A 21,550-nucleotide genomic window follows, 5' to 3' on the forward strand; every position below is an offset into this window, starting at 1 on the left:
TGATATAAAGCAGGGGTGTCAAACATAAGGCCTGTGGGCCAAAACTGGGCTGCAAGATGCTGCAGTCCACCAACCCATCAAGCAAAATTTAAATTCACAAAGAACAGACTGCAGTACATTTTGGTACCAGTTGTTCACATTTACAAAAATATTGACTTTTTCAAAATGTATTCTCTGTGCCACAATTATGGAAAACTTTAACGTTTAAATTTAAAGGTTATTTGTGGTATTTTACCAGACTAGCCCAGCCAGATGAAACAAGGCAAAATGTGGCACCTGAAATGAAATCAGTTTGATACCCCTGACGTAAGGCAAAAGCTGTAATTTATGGTAATGGATATTTCAGAGTCTTTGAAAGAATGTGGCAGCTCTGTGAACAGTTCAGGACATACAAGGATACTTTGTGTTACGTTTGCCAAAGGATGGCTGAGATTGAAAACGTCTTTCACCAAAGGAAGCTGTATGATCATGGATGTAGCTGACAAAGCAGATTGGAATTTTTACAATACAAATACACACACCCGTACACACACACACCTGCTTTCTGTCAGGGCGCTTCGACTGAAGAGTGTAATGAGTTGCAGGAGGGGATCGATTGGTTTGGCCCCCTCTTGCACATCCTTTTCTTCTTCTTTGTCGCCCCCACACAGCTCAATCATTCCTCCCTTCTGCAATCGGGGAAAGAGAGAGAAGCAACTAACATGTGCCCTTCAGTTATGTCACACACTGCAGGTGGGTGAATAAAGGTTTGCACCTCAAGCAAATACACACAGTCGTCACGAGCACTGTGTGACACAATTTAAGTGCACACAACATATTCTCAGTGCTTCCGTTTCATATAGAATAACAAGAGAGATCAATATGTGAGATTTATAACGTCTTTCAAAAAGGTAAAAATGACAGAATGACACATCGTTGTGTGGACAGATGGATCAACTTCGATCTTGATCTGCTTTTGACACGGCATGCTGGAACACTGAGCCGAATGTCACAAAAGAAAAGGAACTGGTATGTATTTAAATTTAAAGAGCATATCAGTGACCTGTGAAATAAATTTTGAGTAACTGTTTAGCAACTACGAAAAAAAGAAATGCTGATATGAGATCTGAACTGTAACCTGTTAACTGCTGCCAATCGAATGATGAAATAATCTACTCATAAATGTGAAAATCTGGTTCTGCCTCACCAGCCGCGAACCACACTGCACTTCACTGACAACCTGTAATTAAAAAGGCTTCCAATTACATGACTACAAAAATGTTGCCGGAGTGTTTTAATTTGTAAAAATGAAAAATCTCTGAGAAACTCGAGGTCTATTTCAGATTGCATTAGATTACCTGATAATGATTTAAAATAAAGCTCACTCTTAAGGTCCTGAATTGACTGCATCCTTCAGCTCATGCACACACAGTCATGTTTTGTAACTCACAGCTAAATCCTCTACAAGCATCTCCTCGAAGCTGTGGTCCTCGGCTGATATCCAGGATTTATTGTAGCCTTGGAGAAAGAGGTTGATCGCCCGGTGTCTGCACAGAGAGCGGGAAGAGCATTGCATTTGTCATGTCTATTCAAGAAATGCTAATTTAAGAAATGAAAAGCAGCAAACATACGAGGAATGTTTTAAATTATGGGAGGGTTTTGATTAGAACCATTATTATGCATTCATGAAAGTCTCCTGTGTCTGTTCAGGGTGATCATTCTCTCCACAGGAGAGTGAAGAGGTGAACTACAATCCTATTTCACAGAAAACAAACAAAAAAATGCTTCTATATCACCAGCAGACCACATGTGTGCCCAGTGTTTTCATATGCTAACAGCTCTTCCCTCTGGACAGGACATGACTGTTGGGGCATGACGCCAAATTACATTTTACATTCCCTCTTTATCGCCGCAGTGTTTGCTGTACAGGGCGGAGCTTCCAAATTAAACACCACAAATTTCTACAGGTGCAATTCAAGAATGAAATTCAATGTTTTCAATCTACACAGAATGAAAATGTTTGAAATTTGAAAAAAAAAAAAAAAAAAAAAAAAAACAGATGTAATTTGGGTTGTTTGACTCATTTGGGAGGAATCTGCAGATAAAAATAACTTCAGCGCAGCACCAGTCAAAAATAACATGACGATTACTCTCCGTTTCATCATTTTCCCTCCCATCTTTTCAGTCTTCATGTCAAACTTTGCACCAGTCAGAGAACATGGCTCACATGAGACTGACATTTAAAACTGCATGTACTTCACTGGCATATTTCATTATTTATGGCACAGTTCTTCTTAATAACCAGTTAAATTAACATCTGAGAGGAAGGCGTTCCTGTTTCACCTGGGTAAGTTGTAGAGCGGAGTCATCCTCAGGCAGGCCACCACCGCTCGTTTCCTCTGTTTCGTTAGGACCTTGTGCCATGCGGGCCTTTTACTCCTGTGTGGGTGTTCCACCTAAACACCAAACCAAAGACAAGCTGCAGCGATACGATGCTTCAGGAAGATTAAACCACCAGTGAAGAACGGAAGCTGTAAATATGTTAAAGACCATAAAAGAAGTGAAAACACTTCAGTCTTTGTCCAGTAACTGACAAGGCTCTGAAGGGTTTTTGACAACAAGCAGATGACGTGATATCCATCATCTCATTTTACTGACATCGAGCCACAAAGTCAAATGAAGATGGAATCAAAGTTGATCTTTTACTGAAGAGAAAAGCTCACCTGGTCGAGGTAATAAAGGACTCGAGCTATTTCCAGAATCCTGCCCGCAGTCCTTTGTGCATCGCTGATGGTCTCACGCCGGGCTGAAAGGATCCCCTGCCTCAAGCCGTTTGTTGCCTGAAATGAAAAAATACCAAAAAAAACAAAACACACACACAAAGGTACATTCATTTAATTTGTTCCAGTGTGCTGCTATTCAATTAAATGTAAACACCTGCTGAAAAAGTCAGCGACTCAATGACAAACTATTAGTGATGAATATATTTAGAGAACACAGAAACAGAAAACCACAAACACAAATTGAGTTGAGAAAGAGTATCAGCAAATGAAGACTTTTCCAACTTCTATATTCCCTGATTTCTCTGTCATCGCTCTTTAATTTCACAATGGAAAATAATACAGATTTAAAAACCAATCATTCAGCATCCAAAGGATTGCTGAAAGGTTGTGCCAAACAGGATCAACTTCCAGTTTGAAAATTCGAAGCTCATCACTGACTTATGAATAAACATATTCACCCCTGGTTTATGAAGGATGCGTGCATATTTGCCGCAGAGCAGCGAGTATGTCACATTCATGTCTCCAGCTAACAGTGAGTCACTGACTGAGATTATTAGAAAGACGGCTTTGGTTTTAGCCAGCTTTGGCAGCGTTCTCCAGTTCAATTTACCAGACACTTGTTGCACAAATTAAAAATCGCCTGTACTCAAGCATGTGAATGAATATGCAGAATGTCTGCCAAATGCAGAAAAGAGATGCACTTGTTTGCAAAGGATAGCTCAAAACAGGAAAACAATCCCACCAGTCTGTTTCTTCTTGACATTTTCAAGCAACTTTTAATCACTAATGTAATTCATGCAGTGGAAATACAAGAAGTTCAGACAATGTGTTGTTGAGGTGGACTTCCTATTTCAAAGAAAATCCAAAATTATATTGGATGCACATGTATGAACCACTGTAATGCGCTGACAGTCTACCTGATTCTGAAGGTGCGTCAGACATTTGGAAATATTGTCTTGAATCTCATCTTCGGCGTTTTTCTGTGGAAAGTAAATCAAGATTGAATGTAATGATATCAAATGAACACATGTCAAATCCTGAGATAGAAAAATGGAGCCTAAACATTGGCACTGATCACATTTCAAACCGACCTGACTGAAGCCGCTCCTCGCCAGCTCAATCAGGCTCTGGTCACTTTGCAAACAATTGCTGAGGCCCACAGGGACCAGCCGCTTCACCGCAGCCACGATGAGAGAAGTGTGTGCAGAATAGCGATCCCCTTTCCTTTTTGTCCTCCTCTCATTTTTTACCTGAGTATTGAACAGAACTCTTAATAGGACTATCAGTAATATTTAGGTTGTGAAGAACTGCAGATATGCATGCGTATTCAAAGGGCTGAATCGTAACTACAGCTAACCTTGGACATCTTTCCATTGTTGACTGAAAAAGCCAAGTTGTTAATTTCATTTTGGACCACGTAGTTCTGTTCCTCCCATTTGAAATTCTGTCATGAAAGAACATTCAAAAATTCACCAAAAATTAGTGAATATGACATTAATTTACAGGGTATTATCAGGAGTGGGATATCTTAAAAAATAAATAAAAATGTGTCACTCTCACATGAGATTTGGCCCAGAATATAAAGACCTCTGCCACCATGCTGAACAGCTGCTCAGCCTCAGGGTTCAGCTCCGTCAGCCATCTGGCTCTGAGACAAGACAGAACAAAACACATCAACATCACAGAGTTTACTCCTGCAAAGCTAACAGCTAACACAAAAGCATACGCCTCAAGTCACAGTTAAAAAAAAAAAAAAAAAACTACACTCCGCAATGTGGCTCTTCTCATGTCTTCAACATTATATTTCGTTTTTTTTTTATCATACTGTACACAAAAGACGTCAGAGGAACGCAGCAGTATGTTGTGAGTTTAGCGTTATCAGAGAGCAATACTGATCTCGGGATCATGTCAGTGTCGACACGTTTCATTTTTCAGTTATCAAGCTTTTGATCTCTGAAATTAAATTGGCCTTTCCACAGACGGGGTCCTCTGGGAGAGCCTTACCGATTAGAATCCACAAACGGGATGAGGATGGGGTAGAAGGCGTAGAGGTCTCGGACCAGGATGGCAAACTTCTCCTGCATCTGGAGCTCTGCCTCCGAGCTGAAGGCCCCCTCTGCCTTCAGCCGCTCCTCCTCCCGCAGCACACACTGCGTCCTCTTCCTCAGCTTCTCCATGAGAGGCAGAAAATGGCTCTTTAACAGCTCAGCGTGCGCTTTGCAGATGACGGGCTGAGAGAAAACTGACATATGAATGACAGCTGTTAGCACCCCGGTCATGCATAATAAATTGAGAAAACGGATCTAAGTGGCAGTCGCAGCGTGACCGCGGTACCTGCCAGCCGTTTCATCCAGTCTCCCTGGCTCGATCCCACGTGGTTGTGGATGATGCGGAGAATGTGGCCAAGTAGGTCACTGGCGTGTTGAGGAATGACAGAGGTGCAGATTGGGTAATCTGTCTGGCCCTCGGGGCCCCAGCGCCACCAGTGGGAAATGTAGCTGCACAGCATCGGCAGGGTGACCTCTGTGACGTGGACGTAAAGGGTCTGGCGAGCTCCGGCGCCGGCGCTCGCCAGCTCCTCCACCTCCCTCAGCGAATGTCCCAGAGAAGGCAGGAGAGGACACATGTCTTCCACCTGGTGTGGAAGGCCCTGGGCTAACAGAGGCGAAACACACGGCATGTTCCAGCAGTATAAGAGAGCACCCCGAACACTGTTTCTGTATGCAGCGCGTTCCTCTATTACCTCTCGCCTCAGCAGCACTCATGCTATTGTAGATGGAGTGAGGATTGCTCTGGTTTAGAAGTGGCTCCAGGAAGCATACGGGAAAGCAAGCAGTCAGCGCTGCCAGACAAGCTCCTGCCGACGACCTTTGCCTGCACAGAAGTACAGCGTTAGAAATGCGGTTTAATTCAGTTCGGTGCGGAAAGGCCGATGACAAATTAATACTCAAAACGTCAACGTACCCTTCCAGGACGACTTTACTGTCGGTTCCAAGAGAGTAGAGACTGTTCAAGATCCTGTAGCAAGAGATCTGGATACTGCCCACTGAAAAGACAAGGTGGTGATTTAAGATACAATCCCATCGGCTTTCATTTCATATACAGCTAATGACACTGGGCAGGGAAGCTCACTGCGTTTCATCTCAGAGAGACGGCTCAGCCAGACACCTGCTGATTTAGGCGGAGTGACTCGTAGAACATGAGAACATTAGTTTGAGTAAGAATGTGCTCTAGCTGTTCTGTGGCCATGACTGAGACACTTAATGAGAGAAGATTTCAAAGATGTGCAGGAAAGGCAGATGAGACGGGAATACACCCGCGTGATTTCACGTGTGTGAGACCAGATGTTCAGTAGCACGGGAACGAGAGATGATTATAAAGTGGTTACGATGCCAAAGTGAGGAAAGGTTAGTATTTTTGTCAAAATACATTCGTAGGTGCATCAATTAGGGATTGTGACCTCGTAGAGGCAGATCTTACCCAAGAGGTCCGTTCCATAATTATGGTTGCCAAGATGATGGAAAAGAGAAGTGAGTGTCGGGAGGAGGACGGAGGTCGTGTAGCTGAGAACTTTGGCAGCTCCTCTTGCCAGCTGACCCCTGCTCTGAGGTGCGGACACCAATGTATCTGAAAGCTTTTCCACAGTCGTCTCCAAATCAGCTGCAGCTGCCTCAAAAAATGAGTTCAGCAGAGAGTGAGTGGACTCTGAAGCCGATTTCACCAGCGCCCTGTGTAAAAAAAAAAAGAAAAAAGATTAACAGCTTGAGAAAGTGTCAGGAAACATTTTGGCTTGAACTTAGGAAAGGAACAATAATAACGGAGAATATAAACTGTATATGATCCGCACATTAAAGGCTCCACATCGCAATCTATTCAGCTGGGAGAAACAGACCATTTAAATTGACCAAATCAGTCACTAATCTGTCCATCAGACATGTCTAAATGACATCAATCTCAGCGAGGGCTAAATTGTACCAGCGTCATGCTTCAGAGGCATTGTCCTTAGGGAGTAAAAGTGATATCAGACACAATTAGATAGCATCACTGGCTCAATTACACCAGTCATCTAATCCTTAGACATGGTTCTATGACTCTGATGTGACTGCAAGGCACAGCGAGATCAATTCTGGCCGAGTGTGACGGCAGTGCCATCTAGCTACCTGGCATCCAGAGCCTGAGCCAGAACATCGAGGCAGCTTGCAACTGAAGAAGCTTCATTCCCTGATGAGACACAAAAGTCAAGCATGAACGCACATGCATATTTTATGAAGATGCAAAAACATTTATGAGTCAGTCGAACGCAGACGGGAATCGGAATTATCGGAACACTGCATGCAAGTAAGCAAAAAAACAAACAAAAAAAGGCAGAAATACGTGAATACGTTTTTCACAGCAGCCTTACCAAAGAGTGAGATTCTGTGCCTTACCAGAGCTGCAAGCTTACAAAAGAGGCTGGATGTGAGCAGACAATAAAAGTAATGAGGAGAAAAGAATGGGAAATATATTGTAGGACAGACAATTGTCAGACTGACAGCAGCAATGTGAAAAACAAATCTATATAGCTTCTGAAATGTCATGGAAAAACATCTGACACACTGTCCCATGGCAGTATAATGACGATCAGCAGATAAAAACTTTTGTAATGTGTAAGACGTACCACGCAACCATCTCCTTCTCCTTCTTGGAGGCATGGCTTCTGTTATGAGTTGTACATATAGAGGCAGACAGGAAGTACAGATGGTGGCTTTTCATGTATTGTTCCAAAAGAGGGAGGACAACCTGTTGAATGGAGTCAACAGGTCCTGGTCACAAACAAATGTCTCCATATGCTACAGTTTCTTTAAATAAACATATTCCTCACTTGCTGACAAAGGAAATATTTCATCTGATATTTACTGATACAGATCTTCTTGGATACATTGGCATCACAGTTGCATATACAATGTGTTCTTGTTAAACCCTCGTTGGTAAAACTGATTTTTCCCAATTCAGCCAGAAAGTCGTCGTATAAATAAAACAGTGACTTCTACAGCAGAATGAGTGACAGAAGCGCATTTGCTGGATGTGACCACATGGCTGCGTTGATCTTTGGCTGCTGCTGTGCAATCGTTCTGTCCATGGTCTGGACAGACTCATTCAAAACTGTGCGCCCTGTTCACTCTTAAATTCAACAGCACGTCTCTAATAAAGCGCACATTTACTGCATCATCGTCTGGATCATTTCTGGAGACACATTTTATTTTTTACAACCTGTAGACCAGAACAACAAATCTGACAGGTTAGAGAAGCTTCGGTTTTATCACCTAAAAACAGCAACCGCCACTAGCCCTACTGGAAAAGTACATCGCTTTCAGAATTCCTGCTATTGCAGTTTGCATCGAAACAAACAATTTTTCTGACATGAAAATGCAAAAATGATGTGTTTTCAGTTGAATCGGTGTCATGTAAACGAGGCCTCAGTTGTTTTGCCATCCCAATTTCACCTCATTGTACACACTCATCTGCATACCTGATCATTTTTGCCTAATTGCAACACACCGACTTTAAGAAGAAAATATCAAATGTGTCGAGATGAATGAGACAAAAGATGGAGAAGATAAAGAAAGATATGAAGGAGACTAAGGAGTCATATCATTTGAAATAATCTCCATGTCACGGTTGTTTTTAAATCTTTCTTCTATAAACATACTATCAAACAGTTTCTCCATCACTACCCTTGGAATAGCACCAAAATAATTCAGTGATCTTGTGCAATCAGGCACGTATACAGCACTGTCGTCGGCATACAGACCGGCGTGGAAGCGCCAGGAAGAATAGAGGGGTGAAAAGATGTGAGACATAACTATTCATGGTCTCCCAACGACTCGACATGGCTCGTGAGGGACAGGCTCCCATTAATGAAAAATATACCCTTTTTGTTACGAGCTATATTGTGGCAGAGCAGTGTGGGAAGCTTTAATCAATGTACTGATGGCAATTGACACGCCCACATGGATTTCCAAAATGGTTGAATAAATTACCTCCAACAGTACGCTTTAGTGAGCCGGGTTGCCTGTGGCAACTACGTAACAAAACTAATTAGATGGTGTAAATGGAAAAAAAAGCCCAAGAGCAAGCGGGAAAAAGTCAATGTAAGAATTAAATTGAAAAGGGGTGAATCAGTGTGAGGGATTTTTTTTCTTCTTTTTTTCAATGACAAAGTGAATCTTAACGTGAAATAGAGACAAACCTTGTGGAAAAATGTGATTGGCTGCTGCTCAAGTGTTCTCTCTCCTTTAGGGGTCTGTCCTCTGGCTTGCATCATTTCTGGAAAAACATGAAGCAATTTGCACACAATAACATCAACAGTTGTAATATTATGGAAGTGTACATAATCCGCAAGACAGTCAGGCAAATCTGCACAATCCTGTCATGGTATAAATCAACAGTAGCCTGAGGTTGACTTGCTGAATGTTTATTATTCGGAAAACGATGTGAGAACATTCCAGGACGATGCCTCCTGATATGCTCAAAACAGTACAGTATAAAACCAAACACACCCATGGCATGCATTAACGAAGTTCTTCAAAGTTATATTTTTAGTTTTTAACAGTTTTTTCCCATCTATAATCATTAAATATCTGTTTTTGTTTTGTTTTTCTTACCGAGTTTAAGCAAGTGCTCTTGAGCCTCCTCAGTGTGAAACAGCAGCCGCTGAAGGAGAGTGTAGCTAAAGCAGTTGGACATTGCTGGAAAGTCCATTTCCAATGTCTTCCGATCCCTTAGCAGTGAAAAAAACAGGATTCATAAATTAAAAAAAAAAAAAAAAAAAAATCTTGCATCAGTCCAAGAAAGTTTACTTTGATTTCAAGCATTCTATTGCAAGAATGTTGACACAATTTTGCAGGAAGACAAAAAGGAAATAAAACCATTACTGTGATTATATGTGAGCTGTATCAGATTCTGTTATGGAAATAAATGCTACAAATGCAGCATCACTGAAGAATGACTCTGGACTCACCGCCACACAGTGAACCCATTCAGCTGGAAGAACTTGAGGACATCCTGGGCTCGCTCTCTGAATTTGGACTTCTCCTTCGTGGTCAGGGTATCGTAGGGTACGAGGATTGAGCGGCCGCCCCCTCCTGAGTGTACAAAAGGGCCACATTCACTACAATTTTCTCAGCAGAGGAGAAAAGTGGGGGGTGGGGGGGGGGACAGACAGTTATTTCCTTTATGATACCTTTACTCTCGAACTCCAATTTCTTTGTCTTAGCCCATGAATTGTGATAGTTCTCAGCCAACTGTTCAGCCATAGCCTTGAAAAAAACAAAACAAAAATGGAGCATGGGGGTACAGTGCAACAATTTTCACAGTTTAAATTGATTTTTTTATATATATATATATATATATATATATATATATATATATATATATATATATATATATATATATATATATATATATTTATTATTCTTGGGGACGAGGCAATACAAATGCACTGTGTCTTCATTTTGACACTGCAATGAAATCCAGATATTTATTGGAAAGAAGAAAGAAAAACATGGCTATACTTACACACTGGTCCCATGATAACGTGATGCTGCTCATGTCTACAGGTTTTGGGCTAAAGGTCGACGCTCCTTCAAACGACAGCTAGGAAAGACAGAAAACACATTTGCTCCACTTGCTATGTGAGTGGAGAAAATACAAACCATGATTTGCAGTGTGTGATTGTGGTCTACGAGCACAAACACCTGTCCAGCCTGAGAGACCCGGGGTGTACAAGTGTGCATGCCAAATGCATCTCCTTCTTTGGTCCGCTCTATATTCCATCCAAAGGCCAGCATGGTTTTTATTGTCTCTTTGATGGTCCAGCGGTATGCTTCCTTCTCCTGGAAAAATCAGATTTTTGTAGAAATACTCATGTGAGACTGCACTTAACGAGTCATCAAAGGACAGCAGAGGAGCACCGCAGGCGTGAACTTTCTGATTTTTTTCTAAAACTTAAGGCCAAAGTTGTCGTACACTCAATACAGCAAGATTAATAATGAAAGAAATGGAGTCATAATTCAAAAACTACAAACCACGGCGTTTTAATCTTTTATATTGCACACACCACATTCGGTATGCAAGCGCCTCTGGGATATGTCAGTTCACTGCTTTCATTACTGAAGTACATTTGTACACACACCATAAAAACGGACTTTTCAGTCTACCTTCTCCGCCAGCGCTCTGTACGGTTTCAGCAACGGGTGAACCTTGGTTTTTTCACACAGCTGCTCTCCGTGAACCCAGCCACAGGCGAACTGGCAGAAATAATCGCAATCACGATGCGTCAGGCACTGCGTCAACGTCAACATGTGAACATAATGTGTTGACACTGAAAATCATAGGAGCGATTCGCACGCTGGTTCGGTTTAGACCAGAGATGCTGAACTTAAGGCCTGTGGGCCAAAACCGGCCTGCAACACCCAAACCACCAAGCAAATGGTGAAAAATTCAGAGAACAGGTTTTATTAACTCGTTTCTTCAGCCTTACAGACACAAGGCAGAACTGAGACCTGCAGCTATAGAGGAGGTTTTTTGATATTTCATTGTATTGTGCACCAAAACTGATCATTAAAACTGACTTTATGATGACATGGCAGACATTTCCATTAGTAAGTTTTGTTGCTTTAAATTAAAAAAAAAAAAAAAAAAAAAAAAGACATTTTCATCACTTACTCATCATATTGTGATGGCACTGTTTGACAGGTCTGCAATTGGGCTGTTTGTGGGCCGTGACTTAAAATGTGTTTGACAAACAGGATTTTTGTAGACCAAGTAAATATGACACTTTCAAGCTCGTACCTTGTTTAGTGACCACTTCTCGTGTGTATGCTCTGCATACTTGTTCACGACAAATTCCAGTCGTTCAGGCACCGACACGCTAGTGCAGAAAAAAAGAAACGCATGAACTTAGAAACGCTTTTAAAGATTAATGAAACATGCAGTCATATTTTCTTTGCATTGCCTCTTTTACACGCTTCTTGCTCACAGTGGAACAATCCTATAAAAAAATAAATAAACCAAATATTCTGAATATGTGTCGTACTCTGAAGTGTCTACAGGTTGGGGGTCAAAGTGTCCGTCCATGTCGATGGAGGTTGCTCTCTCCATTTGAGACAAACAGCCTGGGTCCACATGGTCGGGAGGCAGGGCCTTTGCCACCGCCGCCAAACACTCAACACACAGCTTAAACAGCTGAGGACTGTAGGGCTTCAGAGAGAAAGAAGGGACAAAAAAAAATGAGCACAGAAACAAATATGCCTGAGAGGAAGAAAATTGAGGGTGAAAAAGTTGAAAGAGACAAAAAACACTTCATTGATCCTGTCAAATCCAGCCTGCCAACTGACTGCAAACTTTACCAAATCTAAAGCAATAAAAAGTTTAAAAAGCTTCAAGCAACTGATCAGACTAAAACTTGCAGATCAGAGAGCACATTTATTCCACCCAAAACCCTCGTGAACCAATTTCACCAGGAGGCAGGCGTCTCATCCCAGAGTACACCACTTTTCAAAGAACAGTATTAAACCATGAACTTCAGTTTATTTGAATGTAATTTAGTAACGTGCTGGACAATTTGGTTTTGAGAAAAAAGAAACATCTGGGCAAATACCAAACAGGACTTTAGTAATGAAGATGTTGAATTGGTATGAATTTGTTGCAGAGCCAGTCTACTGGTCAATAAATTACATTTTGTGATGTGAAAAACTGCTTGTTGTTTCATGCTTTTAAGAAAAGTTGAGGGAGGGTTTGTGCAAATTTGCTTTCACAGATGCAAAGGTTTCCTATCTTGCGATCAAGTTAAAACACAAACAGAAGAAGTGGCCAACAAAAGCTCAGTTACTGTATGGAGGGATAATTTCGCCAAAATATTTCTGTCAAAAGCTGAGAGCCTCTGAGCCTCTTCAGTGTTACTGTCTAAAATAATTCAGGTAAATGTCTCAGAAATATTCGCATAAATAAGTGTACAGAGAAGAGTCCATTATTGATTGTATCTCCTCCACCTTCAGCCGGGCTGTTCGAGAGAGGGAGGCTTCATACCAGGATATGAAAAATTAACACTTAATCTCAAGAGTGTTACACCGTCCTCCACTCCACTCCGGCTCTCAGAGTACAAGAAGGGGGAACATCAGAAATGCATTTTGCCTTTTTTCCTGAAACACAGACTCCACGAATGGAAGAAGAAAACGGGCGCAAAAGCAATAAAAGGATTACTGCTAGAATAAACACCTTTTAAATAGCTTTATAAAGCTATATAATACATTTGGGAAACTTCATTAAAGCTGATGTTTACCTCTACCAAGTAAAACTGCACAAAAAAATCTTCAGATTTGATAAATGCCGCATTTTTATGGCCCTAAGTTTTATAAAACTGTGAATATTTTCCTCTGCCAGGTTCACACAATAGTTCACTTGCGTCCAACGATACAAGGTTTTCTACTCCAAATTTGTTTAAAAGTGATTGTGAAACAAGTACATAATCGTTATGGTTTACCTTTTTCACCAAGGCATTAAACAACCCCCAAAACAACTTCCTGGACAGAAGGAGTTCCTCCTCAGAGGCCAGTCCGTGGTCATCCTGACCCGCCGCCTGGAAGTAGTACTTCCACTTCTGCTCGTAGTGGCTGGTCAAGAGCTGGTCCATCAACAAAATTCATCATTTTGACTTTCCATTTTGACTTTTTTTTTTTTTTTTTATACAGCAATAAACTGAGATTTGTGTGACTACCTTCAGTGGCATTTTGCTGTGGTCCGAGAGATGAGGGACGTCGAAAACCAGCCGCCGAAGCAGAGGCTGCATCACAGACGGCTGCAGTTTACTGAGGACGCAGAATTAGTTACATGAGCGGCGACATCCACAGCCACACACACACGCACAGGATGAATAATGGTCCGAGTGATTATCCCATTTCAGCAGAATGACAAACAATTCCATGGGCATGATGTTAATTAAGCTGTCGACTTGCTGGGAAATTATATTTGAGAAAGGGGGGAGAATGATTCATTGACTATAATGAGCAGCACGAAAAGCGCACTAATGTGGGCAAATTTGTAAGTTGGTTTTCTTTATTCTTAACTTCATCTTTCAGCACACCAAAATGACAAAATGAATGTGAGATATGTGCAGTACGACACCCTGTGTGGATTAAATAATCTCTGTTAGCGTGCCACAGATTAAAAAACGTCAGTATTAAATGTAGATTCTGGGCTTTAAATTTGGATTATATCGGGTCATGTGAAATGCAAATCACTTGATTCAACAGTTCACAAATTTGAATACACTATATATTCCAATTGTGAGATTTGAGATTCTAAAATAAGAGCTTTGGGAAATAGATTAATTCTTAAAAATAACTATAATATAATTTCTCTTTCAAATATTCCAAATTTTCATCTAAAAAAATCCAATAATAAGATAATAATTAAACCTGAGATCAAATTTTCAAAACTGCTTCAGTACTTTCTCATAAAAAACTTATTGGATGGTTAACTGAGAGCTAAAGGAGGAATAATGCATAAATTCAGGGCGGGGATCTTTTCATTCAGCCAGGCACATTTTGGATTTGGTCCCATTTTGATTAAAGTATTGCATTTTTTTTCTGAGGCATTAGAAGAAATCAAGATTTATTGTTCGTGGTTGTTGTTTTTTTTTCTTCTGGCACTCAAAATACACTGAGTGATGCTGCTGGATTGCTAAATAGAATATCTGAATTTGATTACTTAAGAGGACTGAGCTGTCCTTGTTTAAGAATACCAGGCATATAGTATGCAGGTTGAATCTGCTACACAAAAATTCGGAAATAGAAAAAAAAATGCAGATTAATTTTAATAACTAATAACAGAATCCAGTATTATAAAGGATTTCTTTTCCTCCGATGATTGAGAAAATCTCCCCCCCCCCCCCCACACACACACACACACACACACACACACACACACAAAACACTGGACCTGTGAAAGATCGTACCTGCATAAAGCCAACAAACAGTCTTCAGTCGTGTCTCTCTGGGCCTTGGTCAGGCTGAGAGCCCTCGAGAGCCGATAGATTGCCTGAATGAGGCATTCAACCAACGTGGTGTGATCCTCTAAACCAAGAAAGAGATCAGAGCATTTGCTGAGCAGAGGAAGGACGGCTGCACACAAGTATCTGTTGAGGGCCAGAGCCATGTCCGTGGATCCTAAGTCAGCCTGCAATGAAAGACAAAGACACAGCATTTACAAAACAAAGTCCAATCAGCTGAGTGGAAGTTAAAAAAAGGGTAAGGACACAGAAAGGAACCACAATGAAATATCTAACAGCATACAAACAAGCTTTGGTTGAATTGAGGTAACCGCGTTTTAGACGTTGATCAGTCAAGTCATGTTCACCACTGGTGACTGAAAGCGGCTTCAATCAATCCCTGTGTCATCCGTCACTCCGACGGCCTCGCGCTGAAGTCTCCGAGGCGGGCGATCAAGAGAACAAAATGAAAGCCGCTCGACTCACAGTGTCCAGAGAGACGGCCGTCTGAAGGTCGGGCAGGAAGCCAACTTCCAGAAGCTGAAGAAAGAAACTCAGGCCTTCGATGCCGTAAACACGATGCAAGAACAGAACCATGGCTGCTTTATGGTCCGGACAGAAAACTGTGGATAAGTCCGGCTCCACCAACAGGCCATCTGGACAAACAATTTAAAAGAAAAAATATGTTAATATGTTGAAAAGCACATGCACACTTTGTGTTGTAGGGTGTGAAACGGTCTGGCAGGCTCTGTATGTGGACGCCTCAAGCAGACCGTGCAAAACTGTGTCTAATGAATAATAAAAACTCACATTGGGAAATGGCTTAACACAAACTGAATGACTGAAGTGAGAAACGCTTAACCTTGAGACAGTGAAGGGATTTGAAACTGGATGCTGATTACTCCAACAAGATCCTGAATGGGGATGAGGGACCTCAGGATTTCCCTGACGCGGATGGCTTCTCCTTTGCCTCCTTGAATCAACTGGACAACAAAGAAAGAAGAAAAATAAACTTATAAATACAATCATTTCAATTCCTCTATGATTTTGTGAAATGTTTATCTGCAGGCTGACTGACTTTGATGGAATTTGTTTTTTCCAAACTCTTTTTCAAGAGAAAGGGATTATTATTTAAATTTATATAAAGAAGACAATTCACAAAACAAATGTGGAACCACTAAGTATGATTCAATGTTTTCATAAGCAATTTGAAATTTTGTGTGTGAAGTACTTTAAACAACCTTCAGCTTTTTAAAAATAATTTCAATCAATTAAATCAAATAATAGACAAGAAATTTGTCATTTAATGCCACTGACACACCAATGCAAAATAGCTTGCTCTATGTGCTCAGAGCAGGGACAACTTCTCAGTCATACAAATTATAAGCACTTATTTAAAGTAAGGGTGTGTCGTAATCTGAAATAAATTATTTGAGATTGACTAAACACACACTTCTTAGTTTATATGTTGGTGGAAAGAAAACTGATGAGACTTGAGAAACCAATCTCAGCTGGCAGGAACTGCTTTTTGTGGTTTTCTGCTGTAGAAGTTAACATCTTCTTCAAAATTCTGTGTGTTGAATTTAAAACTCTAAGCAGGCGTTACTATTGAAAACCCGTGTTGTCACATGTTTAAAGCATGTGATAAAGGGGCCAAATATAGCCCAAACTCAAGAGTAGGCCAGACCAGTGAGATTTCACTAATAAATTAAATTAAAATTAAAATGAAATTAAATTTAAAATTCTTTGTTGTCATATGTGATGAAAATGTCTATATATTCGCAAAAACCAAACAATTGCTATCCCAAATTACTACAATTGCAACATAAATCCAATTCTAATGATGCCTTGTGGTACAAAATACAGTGAAATAAACAAAAATCCATGTTTTCTTTGAATTTGAATATTTCTTGATCATAAAGGAGCCTCCTGCAGACTGGTTTAGGCACACAGGCCTCATGTTTGACACCCCTGATCTGATATATATTCTTTTTCTTAATTGTTTTTATTTCCAGTTAAATCTTCAGATCGTCATTTTTACTGCACCCATGACTGAATTGCACAGAGCTACAGAAAAATGATTTTTTTTTAGGATTACATTAAAAGTTGTAAAATGATGCAATCAGTTACCCTCTGAAACCATCTCTACTTGGGCTTTATTGTTCAAGCCATCACTGGCTATTGACAGGAAATGGCAGCTAAAAGGGCTGCAGAAATACTCACGTGCATCTCTGGAGCACAGCGGCCCAGCAAATCAATAAGGGCTGAGTAGAAGGTCATGATGGCGTGACCCATGTGAATGGGGTCATCATCACTGTCCTGAATGACGTCTCTGTCACAAGAAACCATTCAGAGGCTTGTCAGGAGACAAAGTAAATCAAGGACGTATAAATTGATTACCCCGATAGTAGGCAACCTATTCAGTGTAACGCAGATGGAATTTCATGCAATTGAGACCAAAAAGAAAAAATGCATGTTCACGTATGTTACACTGACAGTGTTGTGTTGGATCGGCTGGTGGCGCAGGGTCCATCTATAGAAGGGTCTTCCAACATCTTGATTGCTTCCTCCATGGCAGATAGGAGACCATTCCCTCCATCGCCTTGCAGAGCAGGCCCAAAACACTCCGGCCGGCGGATCAACAGCCTCAACACCACATAAGCATTCTCCTCCACACTCTCACCTGGGGTCAAGGAGTGCAGGCAAGATAAAAAAAAAAAAAAAAAAAAACTTTTGGAGGGCAAGCTGTGGCAGAAACACTGGACAATGCAAACACAACTCAAAGACTGTAAAGAAAACCAGTGTAGCTGCAATTACTGAGAGGACGGAGCTCCAGGAAGGCAATGTCCTCTGACAAAGTTGTCAGTGCCCTCAAGGACAATTTGAACAGATAACTTCTGGGCACAACCTTCGAGTAAGTGGAATCAATAAAGCAATTATATATTATTATATATAATTATATTGATAAAGGGAAGAGTTAATGGGAATTTATTTACCTTCTACAATGTATATATTCCCCCAGGATCAGAATCTGATTTTTATATACAAATACTGGATAAGACTGCAACAGAAACTCAAGGGACTCTCATATGTGGAGGAGATTTTAATGTCACTCTGAACCCTCGTCTCGATTCTTCAGGAACAAGAACATCCCAAGCCCAGAAAATAACTAAGAAAATAAACTCAATGATGTCAGAAATAGGACTAATTGATGTCTGGAGACAGCTGAATCCATCTACTAGGGACTACACATTCTTCTCATCTCCACATTCAACATATTCGAGAATTGATTACTTCCTACTGTTTGGCACAGATTTCAGCAAAGTACAACACTGTAGTATTGGAACAAGGGATTTTTCTGATCACTGTTCATTATATTTATCCCTAACAGCTACATATAGACAGAAATTTACTCACTGGAGGTTTAACAGTAGTATATTGAATAAATGTAGAATTGAACAGTTTGCAAAAGACATATCAGATTACTTAGAATACAATGATAATGGTGAGGTGACACCACCAGTAGTCTGGGATGCCTGTAAAGCAGTAATGAGGGGTAAAGTGATTGCTGTAACATCTTTTCTCAAGAATCAAAGAATGAAAAGACTCATCTGCCTGCAACATGATTTGGAAAGACTGGAATCCAAACATAAAGATTCCAGGGATCCAAAAATTAATATAGAAACGACAGGAATAAGAAACCAGATTGAGGAGATAAATAGGCAAGAAATTCAGAAGAATCTAATTTTTATCAAACAAAATTACTATGAAGCCGGTAGCAAACATGCAAAATTACTGTCTTATAAATTACGTAAACAACAGGCAGATAATACAATATACAAGATAAGAAACTCTGAAACTAAAGAAATCTACCATCAAATGGAGGACATTAAAGAATGCTTTAGGAACTATTATAAGAAATTATATTCACAACCTCGCACTGACAATGACCACAAAATGGAGATGCTATTTGAGTCATTAAAATTACCAAGTCTTACTGAAGACCAAAATAAAAGACTAACTTCACAAATAACAAAAGAGGAAATTTATTCAGCCATAGCCAAATTAAAAAATAAGTCCCCTGGAGCAGATGGATTTACATCAGAGTGGTACAAAAACCTAAAAGAAGCTCTGTTACCTATTTTACTTAAAACATTCAATTGGGTTTTGTTAAAAGGAGAAATTCCGGATTCATGGAATGAGGCAATTATCTCAGTAATCCCTAAAGGGGAGAAAGACAAACTTGATTGTTCAAATTACCGACCAATTAGTGTTCTGAACCTTGACTACAAATTATTTACTTCAATTATTGCTGAAAGATTTGGAAAAATTATAGCTGGTTTAATCAATTTGGACCAAACAGGATTTATTTCATCCCGTCAGACACATGATAACATTCGAAGATCTCTACATATCATTAGACACATAAAGCAAAATAAAATACAGGCCATGATGTTAAGCTTAGATGCTAAAAAAGCCTTTGACTCTGTTCGATGGAAATTCTTATTTAAAGCAATGGAAAATTTTGGTTTTGATAAAGTCATTATCAATACAATAAAAGCTTTATATAAAAAACCGTCAGCAAAATTGAAAATCAATGGTGAGTTAACTGACTCTTTTGGGCTTGGGAGATCTTCAAGACAGGGCTGCCCATTAAGTCCGCTTTTATTTGCAATCTTTATTGAGCCACTGGCACAGTGGATAAGGCAGAACAATACGATTAAAGGCATAAAAATGGCAGCAGGGGAGCAGAAGCTGGCCTTGTTTGCGGATGATGTCCTTGTGTATCTCTCGAGCCCAACAGATTCACTGCCTGAGCTGATGTCAATACTGGAGGAATATGGGTCATATTCAGGATACAACCTTAACGAACAAAAAACCCAGGTTCTTAACATACACTACAACCCCCCTCAGTATCTTCTTTCAAAGTACCAACTGGACTGGGATAAGAAATACATAAAATATCTGGGAATAGTCTTACCTACCGATTTATCTAAATTAGAAGAAATGAATTATGGCCCTTTGAAAAAACAAATTATTTCGGACATTAACAGATGGAATTTAATTCCTTATCTAAACATAAGTTCACGTATTGAATCAATTAGGATGAACGTCTTACCAAGACTTTTATATTTATTTCAATCTGTGCCGATCGAAAAACCGGAGCAGTACTTCTCAGAGTGGGATAAAACCATCTCACGATTTATCTGGGCTGGGAAAAAACCAAGAGTAAGATACAAATTTTTGCAACTGCCAAAGGAGAAAGGAGGATTGTCCCTGCCATGTCTGTTTGACTATTATAGATCTGCTCAATTACGGCCACTGATTGGTTGGTGCAAACCCACTTACAGATCAAGATGGAAAGAGATAGAGAGCACAATGGGGAGAGGACTGCCAGTCAACACATTAATAGGAGACCCTTCTTTAATCAGTCATTTGTCAGACTCTGATAATCCATATGTAACTAGCTCATTAAAGACGTGGAAGGGAATAATTAAAAAGTACCAATTGGGAGGGAGGGCTACAATCTTGAAATGGTTTGCTTATGATCCAGAGTTCTTGCCCAGTAAACATGACACAAGATTCAAAGAGTGGTCTGCAAAGGGGCTGACAACTTACTCCTCACTTCTAAAAAAAGGTATTTTATTAAGCTTCCAGGACCTCAGGGATAATTATAATCTGCAAAATCATGACCATTTTAGGTATTTACAAATTAGGGACTTTATTAAGAAGAAAAAATTTGAAACTAACATGACAAATGGAATTGAAATTCTGGATATTTTTCAAAAAGCCTGCAATGATGGCACCTACAAAAAAATAATTTCTAGACTATACCGTGCTCTCCAGAATTTAAAGGGAGATCATACTCTTGAGATTAAAACAAGATGGGAAGTAGAGGGCAATATCACCATAACAGTAGAGGAATGGGACAGAACCTGCAGACAGCAACGGTTAACAACAAGCTCTCCTTCCTGGCGGGAATACAGTTGGAAGAACCTGATTCGTTTCTTTTGTACTCCAGCACAGAAAATTAAGTACTGTAATCAAACTGCTTGTTGGAGGTCCTGTGGAAATACGAAGGCAAACCATTTTCACATCTTTTGGGATTGTCCCTCTGTGGCTCCATTTTGGAAACATGTCCATGGCGTCCTGGAGGCAGTTTTTAAGTTTAAAATAAGTTTCACCTTCAAAATCATGTACCTTAACGACTTAGAAGATCTTGTATGTAGAAAGGGAGACAAATCTTTATTACGATTTTTATTAGTAGCAAGCAAAAAAGCCGTGACAAGAAAATGGTTGAAAAAAGTCATACCTACTATAAATGATTGGATTGATGTTGTCTACACTATATACATTATGGAGAGAATCACATTTAAACTGAGATGTAAAATGGATATTTTTGATGACATTTGGTCAAAGTGGCTCACGTATGCTTGCACAGTAAGGCCTGATTTTGTATAGTAACAACTGGTGTAAAGGTTGCTGAAGTAATGAAACTTCCCCCTGCTGTTTGTTCTACTATTGTTTTGTAATTGTGTTGTTTTTTTTTTTTCTTCTTCTTGAAACAACAATAAAAAGTAAATTAAAAAAAAAAAAAAATAAAGCAATTATAGCTATAGGTTTGCTGTCGGAGGTATATAGAAACACGGAATAAATACTACGAACAGCTGATATATAACCAAAGACATACAGAATGAGATCGTAACGCAAACTAACATAATGCTGCAGACTTTGACACTAGTGAAGAACTGAGTACTGG

The 21,550-nt window shown here is 40.0% G+C and overlaps 1 protein-coding gene across 1 annotated transcript in view; it reads right to left on the reverse strand.

Moving 5' to 3' along the window:
* ryr2b (ryanodine receptor 2b (cardiac)) overlaps window positions 1–21,550 on the reverse strand; it is a 63,538-nt gene that overhangs the window by 17,143 nt on the left and 24,845 nt on the right. The window contains 32 exon segments of the mRNA XM_030106685.1: window positions 532–650; window positions 1,430–1,526; window positions 2,323–2,435; window positions 2,703–2,819; window positions 3,659–3,742; window positions 3,854–4,012; window positions 4,099–4,206; window positions 4,323–4,410; window positions 4,767–5,004; window positions 5,097–5,417; window positions 5,506–5,636; window positions 5,727–5,808; window positions 6,243–6,490; window positions 6,923–6,983; window positions 7,165–7,214; window positions 7,420–7,541; window positions 8,992–9,068; window positions 9,407–9,522; window positions 9,763–9,886; window positions 9,985–10,060; window positions 10,320–10,397; window positions 10,499–10,636; window positions 10,961–11,050; window positions 11,595–11,673; window positions 11,839–12,002; window positions 13,285–13,425; window positions 13,519–13,609; window positions 14,758–14,978; window positions 15,277–15,446; window positions 15,653–15,773; window positions 17,014–17,122; window positions 17,287–17,473. Of these exon segments, the coding sequence (XP_029962545.1) occupies window positions 532–650; window positions 1,430–1,526; window positions 2,323–2,435; window positions 2,703–2,819; window positions 3,659–3,742; window positions 3,854–4,012; window positions 4,099–4,206; window positions 4,323–4,410; window positions 4,767–5,004; window positions 5,097–5,417; window positions 5,506–5,636; window positions 5,727–5,808; window positions 6,243–6,490; window positions 6,923–6,983; window positions 7,165–7,214; window positions 7,420–7,541; window positions 8,992–9,068; window positions 9,407–9,522; window positions 9,763–9,886; window positions 9,985–10,060; window positions 10,320–10,397; window positions 10,499–10,636; window positions 10,961–11,050; window positions 11,595–11,673; window positions 11,839–12,002; window positions 13,285–13,425; window positions 13,519–13,609; window positions 14,758–14,978; window positions 15,277–15,446; window positions 15,653–15,773; window positions 17,014–17,122; window positions 17,287–17,473 (4,120 nt within the window).

The sequence above is a fragment of the Salarias fasciatus genome, chromosome 13, assembly GCF_902148845.1.
Source record: "Salarias fasciatus chromosome 13, fSalaFa1.1, whole genome shotgun sequence".
Classification (NCBI taxonomy): Eukaryota; Metazoa; Chordata; class Actinopteri; order Blenniiformes; family Blenniidae; genus Salarias; species Salarias fasciatus.